The sequence below is a fragment of the Mauremys mutica genome, chromosome 19, assembly GCF_020497125.1.
Source record: "Mauremys mutica isolate MM-2020 ecotype Southern chromosome 19, ASM2049712v1, whole genome shotgun sequence".
NCBI classification, from domain to species: Eukaryota; Metazoa; Chordata; order Testudines; family Geoemydidae; genus Mauremys; species Mauremys mutica.
The window spans coordinates 733,106-756,558 of NC_059090.1; the positions used below are offsets into that span (position 1 = coordinate 733,106).

Consider the following 23,453-nt stretch of genomic DNA (forward strand, 5'->3'; position numbering starts at 1 on the left):
TCGCAGCTGTGCCGCGGATCCACGCAGGACACTGAGCTGTGCAGCATTGACAGACACGTCTCAGAACAAAACTGTACTCGGATCTAATTTTCCGTGGGGGTTTCTCTGCTGCAATGGACTGCACAGACCTACAATGCCCAACAGCCATGAAATCCCTGGGGAGCTGGTCTTCCGGCAAAATAGCGATTTGTATCCATTCTGTGTGTTCTGGGGGCAGCCCCTTGCTCCGGCAGGGCTGGGATGTTACGGAGAGGAGCAGTGGCAGGGAAACCCCGGGGGTCCACAGCTCTTCCCAGCACTGGTGCTGTGAAAGAAAAGAGAGAGAGATTGCAGCGAACCCCCTAGGGAGCGTTCTCACCCAGCGTTATCTGCTTCCCCAGGGGATTCCATTTGCAGACAAGGCTGAGGGGGGCAGATCATGTCTGCTACGGCCCTGCACACGTTTTCTCATCCCACCTGTGGCTTCTCCTGGGAGCCTGCTGCTCTCGGCAGGTGCCGCGTGAGACTGTGACGCTGGCAGAGCAGGTGCCCACTCATGCCAAGGTCCCTGTCTCCGCTGAACACGGCCAAATACGGAGCTGGAAACTGTCTTGCTCCCCTGTTTATTAGTGTTGTTAAATAGGTAATCGAATTATAAGAATGTGTTTAGCGTTTAGACTGCATTAAATGCATGTGAGTTGCTGCAGCTTTAATCTAATGTAAATCTCTGTATCCTATCTGGCAAAGTAGTATTTGGGCAGTTATACTGTAAGCCTCTGTAATTGTATAAATCACCCGACTGGAGAGAGAGATTAACTAGTGTGACGTACGGATCTGCAACGTCCTGCTTAGCAGGACAGGCCCATCGACACCAGATGGACGATTGTGGAACGTTAAAAAGGACAAAAGACTTTGTTGCTCTGCTTTCCCCCCCCAATGAAGATGCATCCTGCAACTGGATTCCTCACATCCCTTGAGTTTGCAGCTCAGCGCACGTGAGGAGAGGGGGATAAAACCCCTAACAAGGAGGCACTGATTATCTTTGTGCTGCTTGGAGTCTGGGAGGGGGAGGGGGGGCAAGGTTTGTTAGGCATAAGCAAGAGATCCCCAGTTGCTTAGTCTTAAAAGACACATAGAGCTTGTTTATTATAGACTTCTGTTACCTCCTGAAACTTAAGAGTGTAACTCATTTGTGTGTGTATGTTCACCTGCTTTAACCGTGTCAATACCGCTCTAGTTTTGTTTTCCTGTTAATAAATCCCTATAGAGTTTATTGTAGGATTGTCTACAAACATTGTCTTTGGTGTGAGATTTAAGGTGCCATTGACCTGGGGTAAGTGACTGGTTCTTTGGGACTGGGACTAACCTGAATCTTGCCGTGACCCTTGGTGTAAGGGACCATGTACCAGAGGGGTAGCTCCCCTGGGTGGTGAGACAGATCGGAGTACCCACGGGGACTGGCTGTGCCTCCGTGGTTAGACTCTTTTAGTGCCTGAGGAGTTTGCACTGGATGATTGGTTGGTGAAATCTAAGTGTAGAACTCACAGCCAGTGTGGGGTTTGTGCCCTGGGGTTGGTACGCACGCTCCTGGGTCCCGGCAGGCAGCGGGACAGAGATTAGCTGTAGGGGTAACAGTTTGCAGAGGTGCCCAGACAGGGTTTATTAACCTTAGCAGTAGATGGGGCTGTGGCCACAGCATTGCTCAGCCCAGGCATTCCAGGACCACTAGTCAGCCTGGCTTCACAACCCTGAGCTTTTTTTCTTAAAGTTACCCCAGTCTCCCATCCCCGTAGTGTTTGGGCATCCCCCAGTCAGCACCTCGTGAGGCAGGGCTCTTATCCCCACCGGGCAGCTGGGGAGATGAGGCTGAGAGAGACTAAGGCCCAGAAGCTCAAAGGTGTCAGACTCAGTGGAAGTGAGGTCACACAGGGAGCCTGCGGCAGCGCGGGGCCTGAAGCCAGTCTCCTGTGTCCCAGGCCTGAGCGCCGACCTTCTGGTGTTTGAACCTCGAGGGGTCACGCTTCAAAGAAAAACGAAAGCCGGGAGTCCCCTGGGATCACAGGAGTCTGGGAGCTGGGGCTTTAAGCAAAAACATCAAAATCATGAGCTGCCCGTGCTGTGACACTGGGTTTGTAATGAATAGACCCTCTGGTGACGTCTCCAGTTGGATTCTCACCCAAGCTTTGCCCCTGCTACGATCCTGCGTCCTAGCGATGTTCTTACCCTACGTCAGTGCACGACTGCCCTGGGGATCTTCGTTAAAGGGTTAAAAAAACCATTGCCATTTTGAGCTGAACCACCCCAGTCATTGCGTGGCTGCAGGGCTGTGTGCCGCAAACCCTGCCGGCGCCCAACCCGCCGCAGCCTTGTCTGCACTATTGCTACCGTAACCCACATCCACACGGTGTCTCTGTCCCCCTCTAGTGGCCACGGTTTACATCCCCTCCAGCGCTTGGGTTAACACAGCTGGGTTCTTTGACATGAACAGCGGCCGATCCTGCTTTTAGATCCAGAGGTCTCAAGTCCCTACCAATGGTGCCCGTCCAGAGGGATCTCATTACACGGGCACTGCTCGGGCTCTAACTCTCTCAGACAGCAGTTGCGGGCGCTGTTTTAAGCGCCCTCTCCATGATTCCTACGTTGAGCAGGGACAGCTAACACGGTGTCTAATAAAAGCCAGCAGCCCATCTGCCCTCAAGGTCCCACGGCCACTATGACCCCATGGGGCTGGCCCAGTGCTGGTGCTGGGGGGAAGTGTTTGCAAACTTTCCCTGGCTCAGACAGAGTGAAGGAAGTTCAGTAAACAGGATCCTGACACGATGTATTGGTGACCGGGGGAGCGGAAAAGCCCCCGACAGCTCGTGTCCTCACAGCTAACAGCTGCTGCATAAGGACCACAAAGGCAGCAGGCCCGGAAAGAATTTGTACCACTGGTGTCAGAGGTCATTGCACCTGGGAGGCAGCGGTGCCCGCAGACGTGCTGTATTTACACATGCAGTCACTAGAGGGCGCTGGCGCCACTGTATTGGTGCCTTGAACCTGTTGCCCAAGCACCTTAGGCTTAGGCTGAGATTCATTTCTCCATTGCCACAGGCTGGGTCCTGCCATCTGGGCCCTGCGCTGCGTCAGGGCTGTGATGATTGTGACGCTGGAAGCAACCCCCTCCCAAGCAGCCTGGCATGCAGCACGCTTCCTGCACCACCCAGCTGCCCACCCTGCCCCTCTGCAGACCAGCGGGTACAGCCAGGACCCGGTCCCTTCCCCACGCTGGCTGGGGGCTGTCTACTTGGTCCATGTGCCTCTAGCCGAACAATCTGCTGCCCTAAGCCATCGTTCCTGGCAGCCTCCTCCTCTCCCTCCCCCCCGGGGGCGGACCCCAATCCAGTCCCTAATTAGCAGCCATAAATCAGTCCCCTTTCTAGCAGACAGCTCCACTGGTGCTCCCGGGGGGGTCTGCGGCACACCGAGGGGATCACCTGAGCGGGCGACGCCGTTCTCACTCCTGCTGGCGTCGCTCACGCTGGGAGAGCTCGTGGGGACATTTCTGTAACACACAACAGCCCATCCGTTAGTCCAGTAGCAACCCACGGGAAGCTAATGCCGCCGGGCCGCTCTTCAGCCCCAAAGATTTGAAAGGGACGTCCCGAACCCTTGAAAACCGCCACTGGGACTGGGTCGCCTTAACCAACCGCTGGCAAAAGGCCAGTGAGCGGAACCGCGGGGAAGCTGGATTACATACGAATCAGCATGTCTGGCCGGGGCATCCCGGCATGTTTAGAGATTAGCTACTGACTTTATCAACCCAATGGCACCTGGCTTTGAAAAGCCAGAGGGGAAGTGAAGTCCTAGAGCTTGTCTGCAGGGGGAGATTTACTGGATCAGGATGTGAATTGAACTAAACTTGAATTAAGGCCAATTTTATTCCATATGACAGTGTGAACATAGGGGATTAATCCAGTTTAACTAATCCAGTTTTAATTCACACCTTTACTGGATCCAGATTAATTTTCCTGTGTAGACGAGGCCCAAGATAGAAGCAAATGAGCTGCCACTCTTCAAATACAGTAATGAGAGATCCTTAAAGTCCCTCCTGGAAAATCTAGCTTTGATTTCGAGTAAGAGAATGGCAGAAATAATGCGTGGAGGCCTCAGGGATGATGGAACCGTGAGCAAAGAACACTGCTGGGGGTTAGGTGAGGCAGGCTGTGCCCGCAGCTGAGGAGATGGTCAAGATTTCCTACAGTGACGAGTGATTTTGAGGGCCCATCTTCAGACACATGCAAGAGGCCTTATTTTCAGTGCTTATTCTCACCCTCTGAAAATCGGGCCTCTTTAAACTGTGTCGAGTTGGGGCCCAAAAATCAAGGGACCCAAAATCGCTGGGCACTTTTGAAAGTCTTGGCTGGGTGCCTGAGCCAGTCGTGCCCAGGGCTCTGGTCCCTGCACTAATGGTGCCACAGCAGGGCGTGGCATCGAGGGAACCTCTGAACCGCGGGGAAGTGCCACATTGTGACTTGCTCTCCCTCTCAGACACCAGTGGCAACATTAACCATCCCGAGCGAGTTCACAGTGTTCTATAGGGATGTGTATTGTCCAGCATCGGGGCCCATCTCTTTCACCTCCCCCAGTGACACAGCGCAGGGGATAAACGGCAGGACACCACAGCAGCAGCGGGGGCCAAGCTGAGAGTGCTGGGTAGCCCCAGGGAGGAGAGAGCGGAAGATGAGCTGGAGCCATGGGCAGAGAACTGAGATCCCGCCTGAGACAGTGAGCTCCAGCCAGCAGGGAATGCAGGGCGCGCTCTCAGGAGCTGCCCTGTCTCTCGAGGGACATCCACGCCTTGGCAGCTGTAGAGTCACCTTCTGCCAAAGCAGGTGAGCCGGTGGGTGCCAGGGAGAGCCCGGACGGCAGAGGTGGGAGAGGTGAGCGCTGGTGGGGGAGGGAGGTTGCATTGCAATAAACCACCAGAGAATGACGGGCTCACAGACCTGTAGGTAGCAGAGCCAGGGACCGGGGCAGCGAAGGGTCTTCACTTGCGGGGACGGGAGAGTCTGGCTCTCGGGGTGAGTGTGGTGGGTCCTGGCCTCCTGCCTCTGGCAGATGCACCGGAGCTGCCCCTGGTTCCACACGCAGCCTGGCTGGTTGCTGGTCTCCCCGGGGCAGAAAGCTGGCGGGATGCTGGAATCAGAGGCAGATGGGTGACCGTCACCGCCGTGCAGCCCCCAGCAGAGCCCAGGAAAGGCAGCAGTGCCCGGCACTAGGCCAGGAGAGGCCAGTGGGCAGCTAGTGGCCCTGTGCTGGAGGAGCTGAGCTGAGCCGCAGCGTGGCAAACGCCCGATGGCTGGCCGGTCGCGGCAATGCTGCGGAGAGGCAGCGATGGGGCTCTCAGAGTCTGCTGCTCTGCCAGTCAGTCTCTCCAGGGGAGCAGAGCCGTGGATGGGGACCTGGGTGGCACTTTCTGGCCAACATGGGGTCACTCATACCCCCCACTTCTCCACAGGGGCAGGCACCTCTGTGCATGGGGTTTGCCCCTCCCCCATGCAGTGCTATCTTCCCTCAAACCCCTGTAAAGGGGCGCTGAAGACAGGCTTCTGTGGCAGTGGGGGCGCAGAGCCCAAGGCAGGTGACCCCAGTGTCCCACAGGAGCCCATGACCTGCTGGGACTGTCCCATGGAGGTGCTAACCCTGCCCCGACAGAGCAGGTCAGGAGTTGCTCCTCCTGGGTGTGGTGCTGGGCTGTCTCCCAGAGGGGAGCGGGGTGATCCAGCCCAACGCTGCCTACTCCCCATGGCCACGTTTCGAACGGGACCCCTCAGGCGGGCGGCCGGGCACGTGTGTGCCCAGGTCTGTGCACACGCCACCTCCAGGCTGGCCGACAGCAATCGACAGAACAGCCAATGGGCCCCCTAGAAAGGGACGGCTGAAGTTTTTGGCGGTGCTGCCGGCTGCACTGCTGGGCGTGTTCTTCCGGCTCGGCCAGGGCGTCCACGTACCCGCCCAGCTGCCTTCGCCGCAGCCGGCACCGCCCAGTGCGCGCCTGGGAGCCCTGTGGCCCCCCCACGCCATTTCAAAGGGCCCATGGCCATGGGCGGTGGGTCTCAATGGCAGGGGGAGGATGAACCTCCCCAAACAGCCTTGCGTGGCCCTGCCCACACTCAGGCCCCTTCCTGCTTCCTGGGCTGCGCTGCTGGGGGCTCTTCCCCCCAGGCTGGGGGCTAATGGGGGCCGGCCTGTGCTCCGGGGAGGGGGGTGGGGCGCGTCTCTCACTCACCCTCCCTCCCGGCGTTCCGGGGCTGGCGGCACTCGGGCGGCCTGGGGGTGTGTACGGGGGGCTGGCTGCCACGCCGGGTGGGGGGCTCTGGCGGTTAAGGCGGGGCCTCAGGCAGAAGGGGGGTCTGGGCCGAGGGCGGCCTCCCCAAACACAGGGTTCACCGGCCCCCATCCCAGGGTGCCCCGGGCCCTTGGGCAATTCCCCCTTTACCACCCCCTGTTGGTGGGCCTGGGGCCAGTCCCACGCTCCCAGGGGTTACAGAGCCCCCCACGGGGGAGGCGGCTCAGGGCCGGCCCAGGATTTAGCCCTTAGGAGCCAGCGTCCAGCCAGGAATCTTGCCGGCCCCGATCCCAAGGCCAGTGACGGACTCCCCTCGACTGCAATGGGCCTTGGGCCAGGCCCTCCCAGCACGGCGCCTTCTCCTCCCCGATGCCCAGCGAGGGAAATGGCCACAGTCGTCAGCCCTGAGCTCCCGCCAGACAAACCCAGGGCCCAGCACTTCCTTGTGTTCCAGAGGCGCCTTACCCGCCCCTGCGGGCTCCGCGCAGTCCTCACACTCCCACGGGCCCCTGGTGGCCCCCAGCGAGGAGCAGCGGCGGTGGGTCCCCTGGGAGCCACACGAGCTACACAGCAGCAGCTGCCATGGGCTGGGAAAGCAAAGAGATCGGTGTCGGCGCCTCCCAGCTGGAGGGCCGGGAACGGCCGGAGCGAAGGTGGGATGGTGGCCCAGATCCTCTGAGGTTCCCCAGGCTCCTAACTCCCTTGGGTTTCAGTGCCTGTTAGGAGCCTAAATACATCTGAGGATCTGGGCTGCAGCCCCGGCTCCTCCCTGCAATGAGATGGCAAAGACCAGAACAAAGGCACCCGCCTCCCTTCACGCCAGCGGGCCGGCACATCCCATCCGCCAATAGCCGGCCATTGCCGTGCAACGCCTGCTGGGCTACGGCTGAGCTGCCAATGGCCAGCAAGGGGCAGGACCTAGACTGAATCCAACCCCACCCCCTCCCCGGCGCAGCATGGACCTTGCGCCCGGGGCAAAGCCCTGGGAGGTTAACTGCCTACCCGTCGTCTGCGGATTGCTCTCTGCCGCCCACGTACAGGCAGCAGCCGGCATCACAGCGGCTGTGTCTGTGATACTGGTCGCTGAACGCGCCGTCTTCCTCCCAGGCGGCGTCCCTGAGGGAGCAATGGGGGGAATTAAGGTTCCTCTAGCAGGCATCCACAGGGTGCTGGCACTTCAAATGCTGGTTACCAGGCTGCAAGCTCCCTGGGGCAAGGACCATGTCTTTCATCTGTCTTTGTACAGCACCTAGCGTAATAGACTCCCGGTCCAGGACTGGGGCTGTGATGCTGGCAGGCCAGGTGCCAGTTCATGCCATGTCCCCGTATCCCAGCTGGGCACTGACAGTTACAGAGCTGGAATCTGTCTGGCTCACTTGTGGGTTAAAGTTGATAAAATAGGTATAAGAACGGCCAGACTGGGTCAGACCAAAGGTCCATCTAGCCCAGTATCCTGTCTTCTGATAGTGGCCAATGCCAGGTGCCCCAGAGGGAATGAACAGAACAGGGAATCACCAAGTGATCCATCCCCTGTCGCCCATTCCCAGCTTCTGGCAAACAGAGGCCGGGGACACCATCCCTGCCCAGCCTGGCTAATAGCCATTGATGGACCTGTCCTCCAGGAACTTATCTAGTTAGAATGATAAGAAAGTTGTTAGTGTTCGGAGTCTTTCGGATGCTTGTGCGTTGCTGCCTGCATTGATCTGACTTGTGAGATCTGCGTTCCACACTGCAACGTAACATTTGAGCGGGTGTCATGTGAGCCTCTGCGAGTGTCTGAATTGCTAGACAGGAGAGGGACACTAAGTAGTGTGGAGAACTGCTCTTCTACAGAAATTGTGACAAGTCTCCCAAAAGAAGAGACCCATCCATCCCAGATGGGCTGTGGGTGGATCTTACAACACCCCACAGCTGGGTTGAGAAACCCTCAACAAAAGGACTCTAAGGATCTCCTCAGAGGTTTTTAAGGTCTGGCTTGACAAAGCCCTGGCTGGGATGATTTAGTTGGGGTTGGTCCTGCTTTGAGCAGGGGGTGGGACGAGGTGACCTCCTGAGGTCTCTTCCAGCCCTGATCTTCTATGATTCTAGGATTGAAGACTCTTGTTTGTTCTGCTCTCCTCCCCGTGAAGATGAGCCATAGAGGTGGACTCCTATCAGCTGAGCTGGCACCTCAGAGCACATGGCAGGACGGGGATAAAACCCCAAACCAAAGGAAGTAGGATCTCTGTGTTGCTGGGACTCTGGGGCGGGGGAGGGGGCGGGGCAAGGGGCTTCTAAGCATTAGCAAGAGATCCCAGCTGCTTGGCCTGGGCTTGCCGTCAAGGACAAATAGAGCTTGCTCATTCTAGAAGCCTGTGTTACCTTTTAAAACCTAACACTGTAACTCATCAGTGTGTCTATAGTCACTTGTTTTAATCTTTCAAGCGGCTCCCTCATTTCCTTTTCCTATTTACTACATCTCCGTATAGTTTATTATGCGATTGCTTGCAAGTGTTGGCTTTGCTGTGAGATCTAAGGTGCAACTGACCTGGGGTAAGTGGCTGGTTCTTTGGGACTCAGAGTAACTGAACATTGCTGTGATCCTTGGTGTGAGGGGCCCTCTATCACCACCGGGAGGCAAAGCAGACTGGAGTACCTGGGGGACCGTCTGGGACTCTGTTCCTGAGGAGTTGGCACTCGCAACCACTTAGGGGTTTGTGCCCTGGTTGGTTACAGCCTGCCCTGGTGTTGGGACTTGTGCTCTTATGCCACCATTGGAAGTGTCACAGGGACCCCTATTCACACCTAATGAATCATCAGCATAGTAACAATATACTGAGGCGCAGTGACCCCAGGCTCTTCTGGGGCACATTCCCTCGGGTCGGTGTGAATCCCCCTCTTGCCACGGCAAACCTCATGCTGCAGATTCAGCCAGACAAAATGACTCTGAGAACCATCCTGGAGTTTCCAAGGTCATCGGATGTGCTACCAAAATAGACGTGGAAATATAACGTTGCCCGTCAGCTCCCCAGCCACAGACTCAGCGTGCTTTCCAACAGATGGCAGTGCCGTTCGCCCCATTCTGCGGTGACTTGTCTGGGCTCGGCTAGTAGTGAAGCCAGGAGTGGAAGCCAAGTTTTGGAAATGCCAGACAGGGCCTCACCCGCCGGCCCATGGCAGCCTTAGCCCCTTTCCAAGCCCTGGAACAGCTGCACCCTTTCCCCTCGCCGCTTTCAGACCAGGCAGGAGGCTGTTGTTTCCCTGACTCTGCAGTCTAGGAGCTCGGGTTCTCTCCCAGTGTGGTGCAATTTACAGAGCTCAGGCTGGTGCAGCCTTTTAAAGGCCTGTTCTGGGTTACTAAGAGGAGCCCAGAGCTGGGAGCTGGAGTGGGGCCTGGAGCCCTCACCACAAGCCCCTGGCTTTTTTTCGCATTTCACAGCACATTTTCTAAGCAATTGAGGACGGCTGTGATCATCCAGCCTGAGCTCCTACATCTCAGGGCAGAGCAGATCACATGGTGAGTCCTGCTTCAAGCCCATATCTTGTGGCTGAGCTAGTGAACAAAGAGCACTAAGCTGGGGGGAGAGGTAGATACACTGGAGGGTAGGGACAAGGTCCAGTGTAACCTAGACAAATTGGAGGATTGGGCCAAAAGAAATCTGATGAGGTTCAACAAGGACAAGTGCAGAGTCCTGCACTTAGGACGGAAGAATCCCATGCACCGCTACAGACTAGGGACCAACTGGCTAAGCGACGGTTCTGCAGAAAAGGACCTAGGGGTTACAGTGGATGAGAAGCTGAATATGAGTTGACAGTGTGTCCTTTTTGCCAAGAAGGCTAACGGCATTTTGGGCTGTATAAGTAGGGGCACTGCCAGCAGATCGACGAAAGTGATTCTTCCCCTCTATTTGGCACTGGTGTGGCCAAACCTGGAGTATTGGACCCCCCACTACAGAAGGGATGTGGACAAATTGGAGAGAGTTCAGTGGAGGGCAACGAAAATGATTAGGGGGCTGGAGCACATGACTTAAGAGGCGAGACTGAGGGAACCAGACTTATTTAGTCTGCAGAAGAGAACAGTGAGGGGGGATTTGATAGCAGCCTTCAACTACCTGAAGGGGGGTTCCAAAGAGGATGGAGCTCGGCTGTTCTCAGTGGTGGCAGATGACAGAACAAGGAGCAATGGTCTCAAGTTGCAGTGGGGGAGGATTAGGTTGGATATTAGGAAACACTATTTCACTAGGAGGGTGGTGAAACACTGGAATGGGTTCCCTAGGGAAGTGGTGGAATCTCTTTCCTTAGAGGTTTTTAAGGCCCGGCTTGACAAAGCCCTGGCTGGGATGATTTAGTTGGGTTGGCCCTGCTTTGAGCAGGGGGTGGGACTAGATACCTCCTGAGGTCCCTTCCAACCCTGAGATTCTATGATTCTGTAATTCACTCTTTGTGAAGGTACAAAGGGAACCAACCTGTCAGGGATTTTGATGCCCATTCGAAACATCTCTCTTTGGAATGTCCCCATGTCCCGGCACCTGGGGCATCGGAAATGGTACAAGGCAGCGCGGAGAGCGTGTCCCTGCGGGATAGACACAAACGGGGGAGCAGAGATCACATTCCGGCCGGGGAAAGGGGTAATCCCAGCTTGAGGAGGCAGGGCTGTGAATGAGCCATTGACGAGCAAAGAGCAAAAGCAACACACAACTAGCTCGTGTCGGCAAGTGCTGCTCGCGGACGAAACGAGACCGGGAATGCGAAAATCCCCCGGAGCAGGAGGTAGTGGTGCAAGTTCCCAGCCCCACGAGTTGTGCTCTAGGGTAGCAAATGGGCTGCCAGAAGGGTAGAAAATGGTCCTGGAAGTTACCTTCCAAGTAGGGAACCTGGCTCTGCCCCCCCCTGTACTGGCCCGACAGCCCATAGCCCGCAGAGCAGTGGGGCCTGATTCACACACCCAGCGCAGGGGAGAGGAGCTGCTGCTCAGGGTGGATATGGGGGTGATAGTAAACTGCTGCCAGAAGCAAGGGGTCACTCTGGGTCCTAGGTGGCTTTCACCCCACCCTTGCTCTGGCCCTTTGCCAAAGTGTTTCTCATGATAGGGGTTCTAGCCTCCCCCACTGCTGGACTCTGTGGGGGCCCAGGGACCCTGAATGGGGCTTGTGATCCTAGAACTGCTCCATAAATACTCGCTGAGCCCTCCCCTGCCGTGTCTGTCCCTGCAGCAGCCAGGCAGATACCTCAGGTTGCGCCCCCAGGGACTGTCCCCAAACATTAATATCAGTCAGGGAACATCTAACAGCTACTGCCTGCACATGGTTTGGCTCAAAGGTTTTCATGGCCGTGGGGTTTCCGGCGCACCCCCAGGAAGCAGCGCGGGAAAGGGATTCGCACCTGGATGCAGTCTCGGTGGAACCAGGCGTGCTTGCAAGCCGGGCACACCATGGCGCTGTAGGAGGGTTTGCCTGGCATGGACTCCAAGCAGACGACGCAAATGGTTTCCGCCTGCTGCTGCCGCCGTCTCACTCGCTGCACTGGCCGGTGCTTCCAGCAGAAAGATCTGGGATAGGGACAGCACGAGGACAGAGCCGTTAGGCGCTACAGCCACTAGATCATGCCTGGGGCTGCAGAGGCCACGGGCTGCAGTGGCAGCTCCACTGCTCTGGGAGTAGGGTGGCCAATTTTCTATTTGCAGAGAACCGAACACCCCTGCCCCTCCCCCTGCCCCGCCCCTTTTCTGAGGCCACGCCCCCCCACTCACTCCATCCCCCTCCCTGGAGGTTAAAGTAAGCCGGTACCGTCTGGTACGGTGTACTGGCAAGAAAGTGTTGACTGTGTCGGCAGGGCTGCTGATGGGGGGAAAAGGGGAAGCTGCCCCAGGACCTGGCGATTTAAAAGGGCCCTGGGCTCCCAGCAGTGATTCAAGGAGCCCAGGGCTCCAGCTGCAGGCACGGTAGCGGCAGCAGCATGCGGGAGCCCTGGGGCTCCGGCAGCGATTTAAAGGGCCTGGGGCTCCCAGCCACTGCTGCCACTGCCACACCTGTGGCCGGCGCGCTGGGCCCTTTAAATCACCACTGAAGCCCTGGGCAGCGCGGGCCGGGCAGTGCTGAAGGGCCGGCTGGGGGACTTAGCCCCACCCCCTCCCTTCCACCTGAGGCCCTGCCCCTTTCGCCTGAGGCCCCGCCCCTTCTGGGGGACAAGAGCCCCCCCCGCCTTGCCCAGGACCCCGGCTGCTCTGAGAACTGTTAAGTCATTTAAGTTACTTTCACCCCTGCCCCTCCCTCCGTCCCTCACTCTCCCCCACCCTCGCTCACTCACTCCTTTTCACCAGGGTGGGCAGGAGGTTGGGGTGCGGCGCGGAGTGACGGTGAGGACTCCAGCTGCAGGTACAGGTAGGGGCTCTTGGGTGGGGCCGGAGATAAGGGGTTCAAGGTGCAGGAGCGGGATCCGGGCTGGGGAAGGGGGTTGAGGTGCAGGAGGGGGTGCAGGGTGCAGCTTCCAGGCAGCGCTTATCTCAGGTGGCTCCCGGGAAACTGCTGGCATCTCCCTCCAGCTCCTAAGCAGAGGCGCAACCCCGTGGCTCTCTGCACTGCCCGTGCCTGCAGGCACTGCCCCCTCAGCTCCCATTGGCCACGGTTCCGGCCAATGGGAGCAGCTGATCTGGCCCTGGGGGTGGGAGCAGCACACACAGAACCAGTGATCATCCCTCTGCCTAGGAGCCAGCGGGAGATGCCAGCAGCTTCCCCAGGGTCGCGCAGAGCCGGTAGGGAGCCTGCCTGCACCACCAACTGGACTTTTAGCGGCCCAGTCAGTGGTGCTGACCAGAGCTGCCAGGGTCCCTTTACGACCGGGTGTTCTGCTCGAAAACCGGACACCTGGCAACTGGGAGCGGTTGCAGCATTTTAGAGCTCTTAATCTCCTTGTGCCTCTGGTGCAGGGGCAAGAATCCACACACCCAGGGAGTTTGGCTGCAATTGTATTCTTTTGGAAAAGAGGGGGAAACCCCAAAGATTTTCCAACCCCTACACTCGGAATCCATGCCAGGCCTTTGAAGGCTGCTCCTGATATCGGAAACTCTCAGTACTGGAGCCATCCCTTGGTTTGCCCCTGTAATGCCAGCTACGGGGCTCTGCCCTCCAGTGCCAGGGAAGGCCTGGAAGGGCCGCAGTGCCCCACAGTCGTGCTGTCACCTGCATTTTCACAAGCACCCGCTCCCCCAGGGGTGTCTTTGACCAGTGTGTTGTGTTCCCTGCAAATGCTGGCAGAGCCAAGAGGTGCTAAGTAGGCTTCCGATCAGAGACTTTGCAGCCACACTTACCTAAACTCCCCAAAGAACTGATAGATGCAGCCTCTCTCGGAGCCGCAGGGGAAGTGGAAGTTCTTGGTGCACTTCCTGCCCTGGCAGGCAATGGATGCCCCTTTGCGGCCACACACACAGCAGGTCTGGAAACAATGGGACGGTGAGCAGAACAGGCCGCAGCTCCCAAGGTCCCCGCCACAGCCCTTCGGAGGCTAAGGGAATCCTCTGACCGGCTTCAAGTCCTACAGCCACCCCCAGGGGATCGCGGTCCCTGCCATGCTAGGGGATCCGTGGAGATCACAAAGAGTCTCGGGGTGGGAATGTCACACAGAGCTGGGGGGAAACAGGCTCCCCCTCCCACCGGGAATGCTGAGATTTCTAAACGGCTTTTTGTCCCAGATTGGGAGGGGGAGTCGAAATCTCAGAATCATTCACAAAACTCAGTCTTCCAAAAAGATTTCCTTGCCACTCTTAGATTGTATTGTAGGGTCACAGAAATACAGGACTGGAAGGGACCTCCCCAGCCCAGCTTAGCCGTTAAAAAAAGTCAAACCAGGAGAGTCTAAGTGAAACGTTTTGATAATTGCCCGTCCAATATGTGGGTGACATGGAGACGTTCCCACCAAACATGGTGCTTTTGTCAACTCAGCATTTTTCAGCCAACAAACGTGTTGTCAGACAACGTTCGCTCGGCTAACGTCTGTGCTGGCAGGAGGGCTGGGAGCCAGGGGCCCACGGCCTACCTCAGTCTCTCTGCACACCTGCCCCTCGCAACTAGGGTTCCAACTTTCTAATCACACAAAACCGAACACGCTTGCCCCGCCCCCTGCCCCGCCCCTTCTCCGAGGCCCTGCCCCTGCTCACTCCATCTCCCCTGCCTCTGGCACTCGCTCATTTCACTGGGCTGAGGCAGGGGCTTGCGGCGTGGGAGGGGGTGAGGGCTCCAGGCGGCGCTCACGTCAGGTGGCTCCCAGAAGCGGCGACATGTCCCTTGGTTCCTAGGTGGAGGTGTGGCCAGGCAGCTCTGTGCACTGCCCCCATCCGTAGGCGCTGCCCCCGCAGCTCCCATTGGCCGTGGTTCCCAGCCAATGGGAGCAGCGGAGCCAGCACTCGGGGCAGGGGAAGCACACAGAGCCCCCCAGCCTCCCCTATGCCTAGGGGCTGCAGGGACATGCCAACTGCTTCCAGGAGCCACGTGGAGCCAGGTCGGGAGCCTGCCAACCCCTGCATCCGGACGTTAAACGGCCCAGTCAGCACCGCCGCCAGCGTCCCTTTTCAACCGGGTGTTCTGGTCGTAAACCGGACACCTGGCAACCCTACTCAGAGCCTCTCCTCTTCCCCTGCTCAGACCCCCACCCCTCTCCCTTCCCTGTGTAGCGAATCCCCTCCCAACTCACTCCAGCCCCCTCGACAATATCACATTGTTCTCTCTGCGTGTGTGTGATACGCCGCCCCCCACCCTGGGCGTGTCCCGTCTGGTTAGTCGGTGCACTCCTGGGACCGGCCACTCCCCTGGGTCCGTACAGCACCCAGACAGCAGGGCCCCGCTAGGCGCTACTGTAATAAACACACCAGATAATAATAATACAGCACGGCTCAGCCTCACCTTCTGAACTGCCCGCTTCAGTTCCTGCCTGATGTCCGGATACAGGAACCCGTAAAATCCCTCCTCGTCCTTCCCCCTCTGGACCAGCCCGCTGGCGTGGTACTGGAACACAGGAGCGGTGGCACACTGTAACCTCTCGCTCTTCCCCAGAAATTCCATCCCGCACCTGTGAACCCTCCGTAGCCAAATTTTCACCCCAAACCACAAGAAGCCGCCACAAAAAGTTTCCATTTCAACATAGCAGCATTTTCTGATGAATTTTTTTTGGTCAGAATAAATCCCTCCCCCCCCCCCGCGCGCTCTAATTAACGACTCTAAATGAGCAGAGCTGCTTAATGGCTAGTAAGCCTGGGATTTGCAAGGGGCCTAAGGCTTACTTCTGCACCCGTCAAAAGCACAACTGCAGCTCAGCACCAACAAGCTCAGCTGGATGGGAGAACAGGGAGGAAAGGGAGCCGTGCTGAGGGGCCTTCTCCCAGGTGAACCAGGACACTTAACAATCTGATGCTGTTTAAGTTCATTATAAGAAGATCCAGGCTCTCGGGATCTCATTATATATTTTGAATAAAACAGTGCATTCAACTGAAAATGCGACGTCCTTCATTTCGAGGGGTGTTGCCCCTCATTGTCCCTCATTCTAGAGTCTCTGCCCATCAAGGCTCACTTCAGAGTCCCAGGATTGAGAAGTCTGGAGCTGGCACAGTCCGAAGTTCGGAGGAAAGCGAAGACGGTGCTGGTTGTACTGGAATGCGAACCTGTGTGAGACTGGTCAGCAGCTAGGTGGCGCTGTGTGGAACATACCTTATCCAGGGCTAACCTGCCTGCGCATTAAAGGGTGCTCCGGCGAACACAGCTGGTGTCCCTCTCTGAGAAGGAAGCTCTGGCCTCAGTCTATAGCTGATGCAGAAGCCTGACCTGCTAGTAGCAGCCCTGCCATCTACCATGTACAAGACGCCCATGACCCTGACCTTCGGAAAGCCGGAGCAACCCTGACAGTTTCTGTGTGGTAAACCTAATTTAAATCCCCAGTTATGCAAGAGGGCAAATGTGAGGAAGTTGGTAAGTGCAACCACGAGTAATAAGCGGCTTTGGGTGCCTTTCAGTGTAGGTTAGGGGTTTGTTACAGAAGTGGACGGGTGAGGTTCTGTGGCCTGCGTTGTGTAGGAGGTCAGACTAGATGATCCTAATGGTCCCTTCTGACCTTAAAGTCTATGATGCTAAAGCACTCAGGCATTTTTGAAAATTTTCCCTGGTCACCCTAGAAAACAGATCTGTGATGGAGAGTAAAAACCCTGCCCTGGAAAGGAAGGGGTTAAATAGTGACGTTCAATGTAATTAGCGAGGCAGTGATGAGAAGGGATTGCCGTCCTGGTTTGCATTCGACAAATCCTTTGACTCGGTGCCTCGCCATTCAAAAATCCACTTGAATCGGCTTGGGCATGAAAACAGGCAACTGGCGACAAAGGGTTATAATAGCAATGGGCAGCAGAACAAGCTGGGCAGAAATTCTAGGAGGCCAGGCGGCCTGGTGCTAAATAGGGTCCTTTAAACTGGGGCAGTTACTCTTTGGGTTGGCAGTCACTGACGGGTCTGTAATGCATGTTTCCAAGGACAGCACCTGCTGCACCTAGAAACTCATGTGATCGACACGTCTGAGCAACGCTGCTCATGAGGACAGCGAAGGTCTAGGAACGTCCGTGAGGAGCAAGAGCTCAGGGCAGGAGAAGCCAGCCAGCATTATACAAAGGTCTGGGGTCACAGCATGAAGAGATGGTCGTTCCTCTCCGTACAGCCTCAGCGAGATCACAGCTGGAACACAACCCCAGGTCAGGGCAGCCCAGCTTCAGGCAGAGAGAGAAAAACTCTCTGCCTGGGGGTGATGCAGAGAAAAGCAGCCAATGGACTGGCTGGCTGCATTAGTGAGGTAAGATGAACAGAGCTTGGCTGAATGATACCGACAGGGGACTTAAGATACTGGGCTCTTCAGTCTAGCAGAGAAAGGCCTGAGTCCATCCAATGGCTGGAAGTTGAAGCTAAACAAATTCAGACTGGAAAAAAAGATGCAAAATTTTAAGTGAGGGTGATTAGCCATTGGAGCAACTTCCCAGGCTCTGGGATGGACTCTCCATCCCTGGGGATTTGAAAACCAAGACTGGACATGTTTCTACAAGATCTGCTCTAGTTCAAAAAGGGATAAACTCCGGGACATTTTCTGGCACACGTGAGGGCAGCCTAGAGATGATCACAAGGGTCCCGTGGAGAGGAGCAACCATCTCTCTGTGCTGCGGGATCCAGGACAGGGCTGAATGCACCCGAGGCACCGAGTGTTGAGCGGTGGCCCAAGGAGGTGCAGTATAATAATAGCAGGTGAAATCTTGGCTCTGGGGGAGGTTTGCCATGGACGTCAGTGGGGCCAGGACTCCACCCAAGGACGCTGTGAGGTGAGTGGTGGGAGTCTCGTCGAGTGGGTCATTGAGATGCAGGCGGATCAGCCCAGCCCCTCGGGAGAACCATCAGCCCCCGGGGAAAGGGAGAGCTACTCACCAGGCAGTTCTCGTGCACACACAGCTTACCCCGCTGGCATTTCTGCCCATAGGTGTCGGGGTTGGAGTCAGCCCGGCGGCAGAGCCCGCACTCTGCAGGGGAGGGAAAGGAAATGCACTGACTCAGACAGGCTGCTCCTGGGCACAGCAGTCCCGGCACAGCCATCCCGGGGTGGGGAGCAGCTACCAGGGTCCAGCAGCGACTCCCGCCGGCCAGCGCAGGAATCACACTGATGGGTTGCCGAGAGGAGGCCTGCCCACTCCCCGGCTGGCTGGGACGCAGGGTCTCAGTGGGGCTGTCTGATGGAGTCAAACAGCAGCGTGGAAAGAGCAGCGGGATGTGTTGATAGGAATGTGGCCAGGTAAGCTCACCACTACCCAGGGCGTGCTGTGTACAGGGTGAGAGACACGTCCCCGTGTGTGGGATTGTTACTTATCAGTGCTACTGCTCACAGCCAACCCAGAGCCCCCTAGATCCCCCCAATACCCATCCACACCAGATCTGGGTCCCCTCCTCACAGCCATCCCATAGCCTCCTGGCCACCCCCACTGGCTCTGGAGCTCCCCCTACACCCCCACATACCAGATATAGGTCCCCGCCTGTCACAGGGGGAATAATCTGGCTCGTTTTGGCGCTCCGTAAATCAGTGTCTCTGGCCTCTGCAGCCGCTACTCTGCACTCTAATGTGCCTTCCCCTTGCTTTACCCTCCGCTCCCCCTGCCCCTTCCCTTTGCTCACTGTCACCCCATGGACTGCGCCCTTCCCTTCCCCCCGCATGGGCTCCGTTACAACAGCAGGTCCCTCCCAGAGGGGCAGGCCGGCCCCGTGCATGGACCCCTTCCTCTGGCTCCCCAGCACCGCTCATAGCTAACGGCATTGGAACAGCGAGTGCCACTGCCGAGGGATGCGCTCGCATTGCCCCTGCTACAGCCCACCGCAAGGTAGTTTATTCTCACCCTCCTCCTTCAGCTTCAGGGCCTGGCGGTTCATTTCAGGAGCACTGAAAAAAACAAAGAGGGTTTCATAGAATCATAGAATCTCAGGGTTGGAAGGGACCTCAGGAGGTCATCTGGTCCCACCCCCTGCTCAAAGCAGGACCAACCCCAACTAAATCATCCCAGCCAGGGCTTTGTCAAGCCTGACCTTAAAAACCTCTAAGGAAGGAGATTCCACCACCTCCCTAGGGAACCCATTCCAGTGCTTCACCACCCTCCTAGTGAAACAGGCTTTCCTAATCTCCAACCTAGATCTTCCTCACTGCAACTTGAGACCATTGGTCCTTGTTCTGTCATCTGCCACCACTGAGACCAGCCGAGCTCCATCCTCTTTGGAACCCCCCTTCAGGTAGTTGAAGGTTGCTTTCAATCAGCTCCTAGGAAGCCATTGTGCCGTGACTACACTATTGGATTCTAGTTGGGTTCATAGGGGCAGCTTTGAGGAGCCGGCTAGTCCTAGCTTAAAGAGGTCGGCTGGGAGGTAGGGTCAATTCCAGCCTCTGCTACAGATGGCATCTATGTCCTTGGGCAAATCCATTAATCCCTTCATTTCTCCCACCTGCAAAAGGGAGCTCAGACTCCTTCCACCCTTTGCTTGTTTAGATTGTACACTCTACGGGGCAGGGCCTGTCTCTCGTGGTTTGTTTGTACAGCGCCTAGCGCAATGGGACCCTGAGCTCTCGAGGTGCTGCTGCATGTGAGGAATGAGCCCGGTCTGGACGACTGAAAACTCCCACCTCTCCCGTGAGGGTTCCTGCATCTCCAGCTAGGCCCCATTTGGAAATCACCCTCAAGCTGGTTGTTGGAGGAAGAGGCTCCCTTGACTGGGATTGGCCGCCTACCTCCACATTTACCCCAGACGTCATTAGTCTCAACCCCACACAAAGGCAGGGGAGGCCTTATCTGGTGTGATTTTGGTGATGTCTGGGGAAAGGTTTCTCCTCTGGGGCTGGAGGGCTCACGATGGTCATTTCTGGTCCCTCCCGTCCCCTGTGTGCAAGAAGCCACGCGTCACTGGCAGGCCCTCCTGCAGGAGGAGTTATTGGGTGGTTTACTTGGACTGTGAGCACCTCGGGGCAGGGAAAATCATGCAGCGCCTTAGCAGAAGGGGGCCCCTAGCCAGGTGTGCAGCTCCTGGGCTCTACGATAATACAAATAATAGTAACATTCTGGTTGGTCAATAGCGCCGAATTTTTTCCTTTTAGTAGCGAAGCCACATCCACCTGGTGTGTGCTCTGTCCCCATCTAGCACTGGCTAGGTCAGCCGGAGGTTGATAAGCCTGCTACAGCCATAGCTGAGAAAGCTATGTCCTTTAGCTCAGGTGGTAGAGGCTCATTGAATACTCCTCGCAAGGTCTTAGGTTTGATCCCTGTGGCTGGCAACCTGCCCAGCTGTGCTGATGTTACACTAGACTAGTGAGAAAAGACTGTTGGGTGCAGTCCCCCTTCCCTGCTCCCTACATATTCTCCCCACACCCTTCCCCTTAGCAAGAAGGTTAGGCCCCTCACTTGGGTCTCAGGAGACAGGTTCAAGTCCCTGCTTTGCCACAGATTTCTTATGTGACCTTGGCCAAGTCACTTGGTCTTTCTGAGCTTTGGTTCCCTGTCTGCATAACGGGGATTTTAGCACTGCCCTGCCGTGCGAGGTTGTGAGGCTAAATGAAGGTGTGTGAGGTGCTCAGACAGCGTGGTGAGAGGGGGCCAGATAAATACCTCAGCTAGGTGGCTCTGAAAGGGGCTGTGACCTTATGAAGGTATAGGGTATCACATACTCACTTCAGACTGGTCTGTGGTCTGCTCTCCCACCACTCCTGGTAGCTGCCCAGTGCTGTCTGGCTGTGGCATGTCATTTCATTATTCCAGGGCTTTGCATTCACTGGGGGGAAGGGCAGAGGCAGGGGCCCAGACCCCCGTCTTACCTAGGGAAAAAGCAACATTTAGTTACGATTGCTCTAAATAAATTTTAAAAACATCACAGCCCAATCCAGGGCCGGCAAAACAAATCTGCCTTTTCCCTTTATTAACAGAAAGACCCAACCCTTCGGTCCCTGGGCAGATAAGGAACAAATCTTATGCAATAGAAACCAATTGGCTTCTAACAGCTAATGAAACAAAGCAAAGGAGCTCAGAGACCATGCAGCTGCCAGAATAATACTTCTAAGGCACAGCTGACAGGAGGCCAAACGCTGCAGGCGCCAAGCAGGGGCGGCTCTAGGCACCAGCAAAGCAAGCACCTGCTTGGGGCAGCCCATTTGCAGGGGCGGCATGGGAGCTGAGAACCAACAGGGGGCCCTGGGAGCTGTAGTTCCTTGGTTAGCTCCCTGCCTATAGAGCCAGCCCTGGAGCAGGGAAAGAACTACATTTCCCAGCATTCCCTTGGCCACCACCAACTGGAAAGGAAGGAGGGGGACCTCATGCGGCAGCGTGCTGTGAGTGCTGTGGATGGCAGGGAGACCAGATTTGAACATTCACAAAACAGGACACTCCAGGGGGAGGGACGCCCCACCCTGCCACCATCCACTCCCTCCAACTGCCCCCCCCAGAAACCCCAGCCCATCCAACTCCCGCCCCCCACTCCCTGATCACCCCCTCCCAGGACCCCTGCCCCTAACTGCCCCCCAGGACCCCACCCCCTACCTGTCCCCTGACACACCCCTGTGGTCTATCCAACCGCTGCCTGTCCCCTGACTGCTCCCCCGCACCCCGACCCATCTAACCCCCCCTCTCCCTGTCCCTTGACTGCCCCCCCGGAACTCCCTACCCCTTCTCCAACCCCCCCAACCCCCTTACCGTCCCGACACGCTGCTGCATACATCCTGCTGTGCTCCCCCATGGAGCCCACAGCCCCACCCCCACCCCAGCACCTGCCTTCCAGATTTGAACACCTCAAAATTCAGGACTGCTCAAGCTCAGTTTGGGCAGCTGTTACTTCATTTCTCCCAAATCAAATACACTGATCCACTGTAACTTGCTGTAGAAAAAGTAGGATAAAATTGAGCAAGAAATGCTTCCCAGTGGTTATCAGGACTGGAATTGCTATTTTCAACAGCCATTGCCTTTTGTTTGTTTGTTTGTTTGTTTGTTTGTTTGTTTGTTTGTTTGTTTAAAAGGAAGACAGTGAGATTGCATTGGCAAATTCCCCATAGAAAGAAAGAGTGGAACAAAAGAATAATAAAGGCAGCTCAACTTTTCCTCATTTATGGAGGACAGTCTTATAATATGCATCCAGATATCCTCCAATCACACCAGCTGAAAATTGTTCCACTTTCCCGCAGTTCTGTAACCATATGGGAACCAATCCTGTCTGTGTTCTGTGCACGTCCAAAATTCCTGCTGAATGACCCACCCTGGGAGCGAGTTACCAGTGACCCAGGGCTGCGGCGGAAGGAGGGTGCAGGTGTGGGGGAAGAGCCCAGGGCTGGGGTGGCAGGAGGTGTGTGTGTGGGGCACTGTTGGGGGGGAAAGGGGGAGCCCAGGGCTGGGGCAGCAGCGGTGTGGGGGGAAAGCACTGGTGGGGGGGAAAGGGGGAAGCCCAGCGCTGGGGCGGCAGGGGGTGTGAGTGGGAGAGCCCAGGGCTGTGGCAGCAGGGGTGTGTGGGGGGGATCCCAGGGCTGGGACGGGGGGCAGACAAAATTTTTTTGCTTGGGGCGGCAAAAAACTTAGAGCCGGCCCTGGCCCCAAGAATCTCGAATCAGTGAAAACAGAGTATGACCCACCAATGACTACAGGGGACTCCATGAGACTATGATGTCCAGGTCTGGAGGGCCAGCACCTGCCGAGACTGTTTGGGGTTATACCCAGCAAGAGCCCAAGCTCCCAGGGCCCACACCACACAATGGGGATGCACCACCCACTGCGTGCATCCCAGGGCTCAGCAAATCTGCCTTCCCCAGCAGTGGAGCTACCGCAGGGTCCTAGCAGTGGTGTCCCCATGGAGCGCTCCGCCCAGCACCCTTCTGTGCATGCCCCCGCTGGGTTCTGAACGCTTTGTTCTCTGACTCCTGGAGGCGCCAGGCAGGCGCTAGCTGGATCCTTACAGGGAAGGGAGACACGTTGGTGTCTATAAGGGAGGTGTCTCTTGCTGAGTCTCACACTAGGTCTCCTCCGGGGAAATACTTATGTCCGTGTCCAGTGGATCTGGATCCAAATCCATGGTGGACACTCAGCAGGACTCCAGCCCTTTGCATGTGTAACCCAATGAGCGGGGAGCTCTGTCCCCGTCTCACAGGGGCATTGGAGCAGGCTTTATAGCGGGGGTGCTGAAAGCCACTGAGCAAAACTGTACACCCTGTGTATGATGGAATCCACTTCAAGCCAGCCCCCCCAGCCCCCCTAGTTCCAGCACCCCAGACATCTCACGGTGGTCGGGCCCCATACAGAGCTTGCTGAGCCTACGCCAGCCTTGACCACCAGCAGTGGGTCTTTGAGCTCAGGTCCCACCCTTGGACTCAGAGGTCTCAAGTTCAATGTCTGGCACAGGGGTGTAGAATTACACATCCCTGAACACTCACCTGCTTCCCTCTGGGAGCCTGGTCTTGCAAGGGTTAAGTCTGTTGCCATGTGCAACTCCTGTGGACTGCAATCTCCATAGCAACCAGGTAAAGACACAGCCCATTGACATGTCACCAGTGACCTAGGCAGGAATCCAGGTTCAAAGTGCCCCCTGCTGGATGGGACCAGAGCTACTCAGCTGCATGTCCCAGCACTGCCCTGATGACAGGCAGTGAAGAT

General features: G+C 56.7%; 1 protein-coding gene across 3 annotated transcripts; it reads right to left on the reverse strand.

The window, feature by feature from the left end:
• Positions 1-33: 33 nt before the first annotated feature.
• On the reverse strand, positions 34-23,310 carry PHF7 (PHD finger protein 7). Of its 3 annotated transcripts, XR_006574306.1 has the most exons (13): positions 23,234-23,310; positions 20,499-20,641; positions 18,684-18,727; positions 17,728-17,819; positions 15,184-15,285; positions 13,596-13,720; positions 11,672-11,837; positions 10,756-10,862; positions 7,313-7,426; positions 6,776-6,897; positions 4,968-5,157; positions 3,456-3,523; positions 234-304 (listed from the first exon to the last, which is right to left on the reverse strand). XR_006574306.1 is itself a non-coding variant. In XM_044993359.1 (12 exons), the coding sequence occupies exons 2-11, from the start codon at positions 20,570-20,572 to the stop codon at positions 3,495-3,497; spliced, it is 975 nt and encodes a 324-aa protein (XP_044849294.1). In that variant the 5' UTR covers positions 20,573-20,641; positions 23,234-23,310; the 3' UTR covers positions 169-304; positions 3,456-3,494. The 3 variants fall into 3 exon arrangements, 2 of the variants coding, with proteins under 2 accessions (XP_044849293.1, XP_044849294.1); XM_044993359.1 differs by lacking the exon at positions 4,968-5,157 and having other exon boundaries at positions 169-304; XM_044993358.1 differs by lacking the exons at positions 4,968-5,157; positions 6,776-6,897 and having other exon boundaries at positions 34-304.
• Positions 23,311-23,453: the final 143 nt, after the last annotated feature.